Source organism: Peromyscus eremicus, chromosome 1 (assembly GCF_949786415.1).
Source record: "Peromyscus eremicus chromosome 1, PerEre_H2_v1, whole genome shotgun sequence".
NCBI classification, from domain to species: domain Eukaryota; kingdom Metazoa; phylum Chordata; class Mammalia; order Rodentia; family Cricetidae; genus Peromyscus; species Peromyscus eremicus.
The window spans coordinates 173,240,344-173,251,755 of record NC_081416.1 but is presented as its reverse complement, the minus strand read 5'-3'; the positions used below and the strand labels follow the sequence as shown (position 1 = coordinate 173,251,755).

The 11,412-nt window shown below is 47.4% G+C and overlaps 1 protein-coding gene across 1 annotated transcript; it reads left to right on the top strand.

Annotated features, from left to right (window-relative positions):
• Positions 1 to 826: 826 nt before the first annotated feature.
• Positions 827 to 3,860, top strand: Pnma8c (PNMA family member 8C). Its single transcript, XM_059249174.1, has 3 exons — positions 827 to 832; positions 3,004 to 3,160; positions 3,260 to 3,860. Exons 1-3 carry the CDS (start codon positions 827 to 829, stop codon positions 3,832 to 3,834), a joined length of 738 nt encoding a protein of 245 aa, XP_059105157.1. The 3' UTR covers positions 3,835 to 3,860.
• Positions 3,861 to 11,412: the final 7,552 nt, after the last annotated feature.

Here is an 11,412-nt window from a genome sequence, read left to right as displayed (position 1 = left end):
CTATACATGCACACACAAAAAAAAACAACCCTTTCCTGCCAAGTGTGATAGTATGTGCCTGTAATTCCTGCATTCTGTACGCTAAGTCAATCAGTTAGTTCCAGGCTAACCTGGGCTATACAGTAAGGCTCGGTATCAAACAACAGCAAAACCTCTTTCCTCTGTAAGCATCCAGCCTCAGATATTTTGTTATAGCAACACAGACTGGACCAACACAGTACCTTTGGCTATAATCATGGTGTGGCTACAGTAGGCTGTGTCTTTTCAAGATGGACTGAGATCCCCAACCTTGGACCGAAGGGTAAACAATTCAAGAAACATGGCTCATAGTTAGACCTGAGAAAGAACAGCATAAGTATTGTCAAGGAGGAGACATGTTTGTGATACCTAGACGTGAGAGGACTGTATGCCTGGAAAGACAGTGGACTCATCAGCTACTAGAAAGAATAAGAGTAACGTCCCAAGTGTTAACTCCCCCAGAGTAGCTACAGTGAAGCCAGCACCACCCCCTAAATGATGGCAAAATGTGTTCCAGGTTCACTCAGCCCAACCAGTATATTCTAGTCACTCCACACCAGGGCCTCGTCTCTCCCCGACAAACATTCTCGTCTCCCCCCACACTGTAAACAGACAGAGCAAGCCTGCCATAACCACGAGACTGGGCTCCTAAATGCATAGTTTGTCCCATCTGGACACTCACGTATGCTCAGCACGTCACCCACAGCCTGGCGAAAGGTAACTTCTCAGTAAACATCAGTCTGTGAAATAAATGAACCCTTCTGTTGCCGGCTTCTCAATTTGGAATGTGCCCAATAAAACCAGGGACATGCCGGTGAGTGCCAAAGACTCATAAACCCAATAGCAAATATTATGGGTCAGAGTTTTTACTTCACTTTTGAAGGATAATGTATCTCCGGGTTGCAATGCAGAATGCTAGTCACAGAAATGAAGCGAAACGGGGCTGGAGAGATGGCATATGGGTTAAGGATGATTCCTGCTCCTGCTGAGGACCCAATTCAGTTCCCAGTAGCCAAGCCATGCAGCTCACAACCACCTGTAACTCCAGCTTCAGGGGATCTGACGCCCCCTTCTGGCCTCCTAGAGGACCTGCACACATGTGGCACACACACACACACACACACACACACACACACACACACACACACACAAATAAAGCTTATATAGAATTGAAGATGAATTCTCTCCCCCAACCCTCTTCTTTTGTAAGTACATGTGCTTTTATTTTTACTTAATTTATGTGAATTTCAGATGGTTGTGAGCTGCCATGTGGGTGCTGGGAACTGAACCCAGGTCTTCTGCAAGAACAAGTGTTCTGAACTGCTGAGCTCTCTCTCCGGTCCCTTCCCACCCTCTCTTGGTGTGACCTTTACAGTGCTGTGATGGCCATCAGGGCCTGGAAGGTACTAAGCAAATGCTCTAGTGCTGAGCCCTGTCCCCAACCCCATGTCTTTGGAATCTGAGAAAGGAAGTGTGCTCAGAGGACTAGATTCACATTCTGCTTCCCATGTTACATAAACAATCAATTTATATACAGTACAATTATGTTTAAAATGTTTTAAGATTTATTTCTAAGTGTGTGTGTGTGTGTGTGTGTGTGTGTGTGTGTACATACATACGTGTACCTGTGTGGGTGCCTAAAGAGACCAGGGAGTGCACTATATCTCTGAAACTGGAGTTACAGGTAGTTAGGTTTTTAATATTTATTTTATGCCAATCTCACTATGTAGGCTTGGCTGGACTGGAACTTGCTTATGTAGATCAGGCTATGTAAACCAGGCTGGCTTCGAACTCACAGAGATCAACCTTCCTCTTCCTCTTGAGTACTAGGAATAGAGGTGTATGCCATCACCCTTGGCTACAGGTGGTTGTGAGCTACCATGTGGGTGCTGGGAACCGAACTTAGGTCCTCTGCAAGAGCAGCCAGTGCTTTTAACCCTTGAGCCGTCTCTCCAGGCCCATGTCCTGTTTTTCTAGAGGATCTGAGTTCAGTCGGAAGTTTTCTTGAGGGGCGGCTCACAACTGTATTTCTGGTTCCAGGGGATCAGATGTCCTCTGCTGACCTCCATGGCACCAGGCACACATGTGGTACACGGACATACACACAAACATAAATAATAGAAAGACTTGAAAATAACTTTCCACGTGTGTATATTTATATGGACCCAACTGTTCTTATTTTATTCAGGGAGTATCAGTCTGTTACAATCTGTTGCTTTTAACATTAATGCTTGGGCTGGGGTGTATCTCGGTAGAATGCTTGCGTGGCCGCTAAGAGCCCTGGGTTCCATCTCCAGAGCTGAATAAACCAGGCACGGTGGTGCGTGCATGTAGTAGCCCCGGCTCTTGAGAAGTGGAGGCAGGAGGGTCAGAAGTCCAAAAATTTGGTTATATAACGAATTCAAGACCAACATGGGAGATATAAGATCATGTCTGGGGGTGGGGGCAGGGTGGGGGTAGAGACAGAGAGAGATAGAGAGACAGAGAGACAGAATGAAAGAAAAAGAAAGAAGCCTCAATGCGATGCTCAAATTCCCTGAATTGGCCTGTGGGTACACGTCAAGCTGGCTTCTGTGTCCTTACAAGCTCTGCCATTATTCTTTAACTATACCCTGACTTTCTGAACCCAAACGACGTTGCTGCGGGCTTACTTTGCGTCTTCCTTGTACCCCTGCCCACGCCCTGCCAGAGAAAAGGAAGTGAGGAGCTGACCCTTCGCTTCCTGTAATGACCCCTCTTTGCCTTGATCTCTGATTTCAATGCAGCGGGACCTGCTAATGGCAGGGGCGACGTTCTAGCGGTTGCCATGGAGACCGCAGAGCCACCATGCACCAGGGAGCTATGACGTCATTGCCGGAGCAAGTGCAGCCGCCACCATCATCACATCCTGGTCTTCAACTCTGTCACGGGGCATGTGAGGGCGACCTCTGGGCCAGCAGTGAGAGGTGACCTACTCCAACTTGCCAACCCATGACACTTAATTAGGGTGGCAGCAGCAGCAGGGAGACCAGTGGTCTCGGGTTCACAGAGATTGTCAAGGCCACCGGCAGTGCAGCAGAGTCTACGTCATCGAACGCTCCTTGGAGTGGCCTTGCCCAGGACGTGGGAGCCACGGCCACCCAGCTCCAACTCCGTGGCCAACGTGAGCCGCTAGGAACTTCCACGAGTGAGCTCAGAGGGGGCAGGCTGATGAAGGCTGGGTTCCCCTTGACTGAGTTGGACCCATTGGGTCTATTAGTAGCCTCGCCCGTGAGGCTTCGTTTTCACTTCATCAGAAAGAGCTCTCGGCACCCGGGATCCTTCCGTGGGTTCTCGAGGCGGCTCTACCACGCAGCAGTGCGCACACAGCTGCCTCAAGGAGCTGGGCAAGATGGTATTTTAGTCCAGGACATTGTATTCTTAGAACATGAATGCAAGGCCTTGGAGGTGGACAGTTACAAGTCCCTGATGATCCTGGGGATCCCAGAGGACTGTAGCCACCGGGAATTTGAAGACATCGTACGGGGCCTCCTGAAACCACTAGGCAAGTTCGAAGTGGCTGGGAAGGCCTTTCTGGAGGAAGATAGATCCAAGGCAGCTATCATTAGGTTGGCAGAGGACCTCAATTACGACGTGGTTCCCAGGGAGATCAAGGGTAAGGGAGGTGTGTGGAGAGTGGTCTACATGCCCAAATGTCAGGACATCGAATTCCTCACCAAGCTCAATTTGTTCCTGCGGGGAGAGGGCAGGACGGTGGAGGACGTGGCCTGCGTCCTCAGGCGGGAGCTGTGTCCCACCACAATAGGTCCTGGAGAGCTGCCTTCCAGGAAGTGCTGACTGTCTCCGCAGGGGGAGAATGCAGACCAGGGGGCTGCCGCCAAGGGGGATGGGATGCCCCCTCGAGGACCCAGAGAAAGAGAGCAAGGCTGAAGAGGGCAAGAAAGTCGACGCCCACAGCAGGCTTCTGAGAAGCTGTGAGGTGATGTTGGATGAGCGCGTATGGGGGGCGGGCTTTGCGGAGGGAGGGTGGGAGTCATCTGAGTGGGCACGCGATGACTGTGGGAGGGCACACAGCATTCTGGCACTTGAGAGTGAGTGTGGATAGGGGGTGATGGACCGGTAAGTGGATGACTTCTGAGTCAGAATGAGTATCACCCGAGTGTTGCCCGTGGTATCTTTTTTTTTTTAAAGATTTATTTATTTATTATATATACAGTGTAATGTCTGCATGTATCCCTGCAGGCCAGAAGAGGGCACCAGATCTCATTACAGATGGTTGTGAGCCACCATGTGGTTGCTGGGAATTGAACTCGGGACCTCTGGAAGAACAGCCAGTGTTCTTAACCGCTGAGCCATCTCTCCAGCCCGCCTGTGGCATTTGACTTCGTGAAGAAAGCTTATTTATTTTGGTCAATGCTGAGAACTGTGCGAGGCCTTTGAGCATGCTATTCAAGTGCTCTGTCAGTAAACCATTCACCCAGCCCCCTCACTAGGTGATTCTAGGCAAACTCTCTGTTAACGAGCTGTGACTACACTGTGAGCCCTGGTACTTTCATCTAAGTGAACTTGTGGACTACAGTTGAGTGGGTGTGGCTAACATTCAGTTGAGCGTGGATCATCTCTTCCTTTTTTTTTTTTTTCCATCCACTCTACATATGTCTATTCCATACCTACTGTGTCCCAGAATGGTACTTGGATCTTGGAATAAAGAGGGATGAAAAATCCCTGTCTGTGACACTTGTAGTAATGGTGTTACTTGGATACATCTAAGTGAGCAAAGTTTTCATTTAAGTAAATTTAGATAAAGTTGAGGGGTCATATATGGTTGCATGTGGGACACTTTATTCATTCAACCAACAAAATTTTCCTGAGCATCTACAATGTGCCAGGTACAGGACACACAGTCAATGATTTTTAGCCTTGCCCTCATGGCTCTAATTCTGTATTTGAGGAATTGTGGGTAACATTTGAGAACATGAAAGTGTGTGTGTGTGTGTGGGTGGGGGGTATTGCTGGAGTGAGGGAGAGCAACTTCTGATCGAGAAGGGTCCAGAGACTTGTAAAAGACTTTTAGCAACTTGGAGGCCAGCAGAACCAGCCCCGCAGAGGGAACCAAATCCACAACTGTGCATGTGACTGTTGCCATAGAGACCACAGTGGGGACAGGTGGCCTGTTAACCACTGCCTGAAGAGAGGATCCATGATGGCAAGCTTTTGGAAGTGTTTTGCTAGACTTGCCAAAACTGGAGCTGACCCCGGAAGATCCTGGCTGGGAACAAGGGTTACTATTCTTCTGCCTTCTCCAGAGGCTTGGTGTTGAAGACAGTTCATAAACCATGGTTGACACGTGGGCTCCCCACTGGCTCCACTGAGGACTTTGCTGTTCTGTATATATCCCTGAAAAGCTGTGACTGTTCAATGCAACTCTCCCTTATTGAAGGTAGGGTTAGGGGTGAGACCCTGAAGCCCCATTGGCACCTGAGATAAGCATGTATGTCTCCCCAAATTAAAATCCAGGAATCATGTCTTGGAGGGAAGGGAGATTCTTTTGTTTAAAAAAAAAAAAAAAAAAAAAAAAGCCCAGACTTTCCATTGAGAGAGAGAGAGAGAGAGAGAGAGAGAGAGAGAGAGACTAAGCCAACCATGATGGCTCATGAAACCTCACCTGGAAGGTGGAAGCAGGAAGATCAAGAGTTCGAGGTCAGTCTTGGCTGTATAGCAAGTTTGAGGCCAGTCTGGGCTACATGGGATTTTGTCTCAATAAGTAATAACTGAGTCCTCAGGTCTATAAACTGAGTATCATGTGAGGGTGGAGAAGAGGGCAAATGTTGGGAGCACAGCATGAAGGTCCTTGGGCCCACAGATCCAGAGAATCTTAGAATGTTAAGCACACAGGATTGTCTTTCCAACGGGAAAGGTGAAAAACCTGTTCTTCCATCCAGAAAGCTGAGACTTGGAGGTGACTAGGAGCCTGATGAGCCGTGTTATCTGTTGGGCCAGGCCATATCAAGCTCCTACATCTAGGACAGAGGCTGCTAGTAATCGAAATGACCCTTATAGCCAGAGGCTCCCCCAACTCCACAACCAGAACCAAAGGACGCTAATAACCCAATGATTTCTATGCTCTTTCTCTGTATGACTGAGACCAGGCTAGACCCTTATACCCTTAAGCTAGTACAGGTAGCCTATCTCCAGAACCCATTTTTGGAAGAAATGGCAATTTCTGAGCTGAGTTTCAATGTAATTACGCTTCCTTGTACAATGGTGATTGTATTATACCAGGTAACTTTTCCCTAAATTACACTGAGCTTAAATACATTGTGAATAAACCGCCTGTTAATAGACTCCCTGAAATCTGATCCAGATTGAAGTCAATCTGCACCCGGCTTTCATTCTTATCTCTTGGAGCAGTTTGCTTTTCTGTATGACACCTGCAGGGACCCCCCTCAGAAAAACAAATGGTGAAATCCAGCTGTGGATGGGTGGAGAGAATGTCTCTTTTAGGGACACCTACAAACGTCTACTACTTCAGGGATCTACTAGGGCTCCAGGAAAACTGCATTTCAGAAATGTAATTTATGGGGGCTGGACAGATGGCTCAATGGTTAAGAGCACTGGCTTCTCATCCAGAGGAACTGGGTTCATTTCCCAGCACCTACATGACAGCTCACAAGTGTCTGTAACTCCAAGACCTGACACCCTCATATATACACTAAGGAAAAAACACCAATGCACATTAAACAAACTTTCCCCTTTTTAAAAAATGTAATTTATGAATACACAAAAATTTAATGTTTTGGGGCTAGAGAGATGGCTCAGTGGTTAAGAGCACTGGCTGCTCTTCCAAAGGTTCTGAGTTCAGTTCCCAGCAACCACATGGTGGCTCACAACCATCTTTAATGAGATCTGGTACCCTCTTCTGGCGTGCAGACATACATACCAGCAAAACACTGTATGCATAATAAATAAATATTTAAAAAGATTTTTAATGTTTTGAGACAGTCTTGCTCTGCAGCCTATGCTGATCTGAAACTTACTGCGTTCCCCAGTCTGGCCTTTATTTAGCTCATGATCTTCCTGCCCTGGTCCCCCTAGGGTTGGAATTACAGGCTTTCACTACTACCTATGCCTATGTGCTGACTTTTCTACTATCTTATAACACGGAGACTCCCGTATCTTGTTCGTTTTGGGATAAAACATCAAATTGTTAGCATCAAACTCACTCAGTTCTCTGGCCTCAGTCTCCCAAGTGCTGGCATTATAGGTAGGAGTCCTTCCCCCTTCTTTCCCTTGGTGTTGTACTTCGATGGGCACCAGATATATCTTTTTCATTTTTAATTTTGTTTTGAGACAAAACTATGTAGCCTTGACTGGTCTGGAACTCATTATGTAGACCAGGCTGGCCTCAAACTAACAGAGATCCACCTGCAAATACCTCTCGAGCGTGTGGATCAAAGGTGTGCGCCACCATGCCCAGGTATGCACAGGTCTACCTGTGACTTTTCCATCCCCCTCTTTGATTTCTTGGAAGTTACTACTTACCGCCAGAGCCAAAGGCTGTCTCCGTTCCCATCTGGGAAGCCATGCCATTGGAAACACCTGTCTCTGTTCATGTGTTCTCAGCAAGTGTCAAGACACCAAAGGGAGTTTTCCAATTCTGTTGATGGACATAACCTGAAGTCTCAAACGAAGACACTGGTTTCTATCTGTCTCCCAAGCTGGCTCTATCTGGTACCAGCTTCAGCATCCTTTTCTTTGGTACGACACTTGGCGGGTTAGAGCTTTTTCCCTGCCTTTTCCACCAACACTTTTGAACTTCTTACAGATCAGTGGTCAAGAAGCCTGTGGCTCTCTAGGCTGTTGAGATGATGAAGCCAGTAAAGGGGTCTGCTGCAGAGCCTGACCACCAGAGTTTGATCCCCAGGTCCCATGTGGTAGAAGTCCTCCACGTGAGAGTCACAGACGGTATGTGTACCCACCCCAATGTGCGCGCGCACACACACACACACACACACACACACACACACACACACACAATAAATACAATTTTAGATAAAGAAGAGGTTCTTGCTGCATAGTGGTGGCACATGCCTTTAATCCCAGCATTCAGGAGGCAGAGGCAGGTGGATCTCTGAGTTCAAGGCCAGCCTGGTCTACAGAGTGAGTTCCAGGACAGCCAGGGCTACACAGAGAGAAACCCTGTCTTGAAAAACAAAACGAAACAAAAACAAACAAAAGAGGTTCTTGGCCCCACATTTAACTTCTCCTGGTCCTGGTATTCCTACTCTCAGAACACCTTGAGTCTTTGTTAATGATGGCATTAGCCTGGTCTCACGTCGATGTGACACAGCCTCCAGCACGTCTGTCTGATGCATGCTGTTTCACATCAAGGCACAATGGCTGCATAATAAAGGAGAATGTGACATTTTTTCCTTCTCATTTTGCAGCCTGAGATGTGCATGTCCCTGGTGTTTCTCATATGGCCACTATATCCGTGACAAGCGACATGGACCGTTATTAAATGCTGCCCACGAATCCAGACTCCAGAGGCCATTTCCTTTGGGAGGTTGTTGGGACCAGGTGACGTTTCCTGACATTGACTGCAGGCTGCTGTGTGACAGGGACAATTTGGTACTTAGCTGCGTCCACGCTCCAGATGTCAGGCAGAAATCCCCACATGATTACAACAACCCTCCCCACAGCCCCGTTTAAGAGGCTGGTCCACCCTATTTCATTCTTTGTGGTTGTTACTCTACTGTATAAATATAAACTAATGAAATAAATGGATGCTAATGAAACCACAGTGTGTCCTGAGTATGCTGGAGGAGGTGAGGGAGCCACGTAAGACTTCCTTTGGGAAAATGATCTGGTTGCTTTTTTTTTTTTTAAAGGGGGGTGCTGGAGAGATGGCTCAGTGGTTAAGAGCACTGACTGCTCTTCCAGAGGACTCGGGTTCAATTCCCAGGACCCACATGGCAGCTAACAACTGTCTATAACTCCAAAGTCTGACACCATCACACAGATGTACATGCAGGCAAAATGCCAATGCACATAAAATAAAAATAAATAAAATTATTAAAAAAAAATGAGTGGGCCAGTAAAATGGTTAAGCAGATAAAGACTCTTTTGGCCAAGCCTGATGATGTGAGCAGGATCCCCAGCACCCATGTGGTAGGAGGAGGGAGAAGATTCTCACAAGCTGTTCTCTGACCTCCTCATACATGTGTGTGTGCCTCTCTCTCTCTCTCTCTCTCTCTCACACACACACACACACACACACACACACACACACACACACAGATTATTTTTTAAATTCCCGAAACTCCTTTGATGAGTTTTGCCTGATAATTTTTAAAAGAGATGCTATCTGATGCCACTGGATGAGAAAACATGGAACACAAAGTCTTCTTCTACCTGGCTGGCTTCCCGGGACCCCAGGCTGTTTTCCAACGCTCAGGTGAAAGGTGGAACAATTTGTTTAGAATAAAAACAAGTGTTGGAGACACGGATGTGCTGGGCTGTGATCCCACTTGTGGGAGGAGAAGGCTGACGGATGAGTTTAAGGCCAGCCTTGGCTACATGAAACCCTGTCATAAACACTTAAAAACCAGGGCTGTTTATGTAGCTCTGTTGTAGAATGCTTGCTTAACCTAGCTGGCGTGCAGGACGCCCCTGGGTACCACCCTCGGCGATGCGAAAATTGGATTTGGAGGCGCATACCTGTCATTCCAGTACTTGAGAGGAAGAGGCGGGAGGCTCAGAAAATCAAGGTCATTCTCAACTGTGTATACTGAGTTCACTGTCTCAAAAGCGAAATGAGGGGCTGGAGAGATGGCTCGCCTATCAGGAGCACTGATTGCTCTCTCAGAGAATCTGTGTTCAAGTCCCAGCACCACATGATGACTTAATGCATCTGTCACTGTGTGTCTAGGAGACCCACTGCCACCATCTACCCCCTCTGGATTCCAGGTAGACAAGTGGTGCACATGTACGCATGCAGGCAGAACATTCATACATGTAAAATAAATTTTGTTTAGAAATTTAAAAAAAAATAATGAAACAACACACACACAAAACAAAACAAAAAAACCATAAAACGGTAACAGGTCAAGTTAGGCATGGTGGTACATTCTTTTAATCCCAGCACTTGGGTGGCAAAGGCCGGAGGATCTCTCTTGAGTCCACTGCCAGCGTGGTCTAGCCACATAAGGAGTTCCAGGACACCTAGGGCTACAAAAAACAAATGACCCCCCCAACCCCTAAAATAGGTCCCTGAAGAGAAAAAGAGAACCCACCTTTCCCCACTTTGTTCTTTTTATTTGTTTAAAAAAATTGTACTTATTTGTGTGTGTGTGTGTATGGGTGGGTCAGAGGACAACCGAGAACTGGTTCTGACCTTCCACGGTGTGTGGGTCCTGGGGGTTGAACTCGAGCTTAATGCCTGTGCCTGCTGAACTGCCTTGCCTGGCCTGATTATGATTTTATTTTTTCTGAGACAAGGTCTCTATATCCTGGAATCGATCCTCTCTGCCTCCCAAGAGCTGGAATCCCAGTGAACCACACCCTTGATTCTTTCGAGGACTCTGTCTGGCTCTGTGATTGTGGTCATTATAAAACCAAACTAACAAGAAAGAATCGAGAAATGAGCATTTTTTTTCTTCTTAAAGTTATGTGTCTGGGGGTCCTCGTGAGAAAGGGAATCCCGAAGGCAGTGAGCAAAGCAAGATACTTTGTGGACTTGGGAAACAAAGAACCCTCAGGAATTTGTTTTCGCTCGTGGATGGGGTCCAGGGTCTTGCTCATGCCAGGCAATGGCTCTACCGCCATCTACACCCTGGGCCCCATAACAATCAGAACAAAACAAGACAGGCAGGGACCCTGTCGGGGAACCATGGAATGAGAATACGGAGGAGGGAGGGATGGTTGGCTGACTCCTCCCAGCTCCCTCCCAGCGCAGCTCAGCGTCTCCTGCTGGCAGAGGATTTATGTCCTGCCTTGAGGCAGACAGAGGGAAGGGACAGAATCTCCCCTGCTAAGCTTCTTCTCCAGCTCAGTGACCCTCAGACTGAAGGGAGAATGATTCACTTCTTCAGGTTCCTTCATCTGCAAACCACACAGCACAGGCTCATAATGCTCTGGCATACTCTTGTGCTGACACCAGCTTTCAATGTTATTAAATTCAATCATTATTATTGGGGACTGAACCCAACCCAGGGCCTTGTCACATATACGCCAGCACTCTACCACTGGGCCATGCTCCCAGCCCCTCACTGAGGGATTCTAGGCAGGGGCTCTACCACTTAGAAATTAAAATCCCAGATATTTGATATTCTTATAAAAATTGCCAGCACCTGGTCATTTCTGCTGGGTGTGTTTTAAACCACCCAGCCTGAGATAGAATCATAATACAACTAC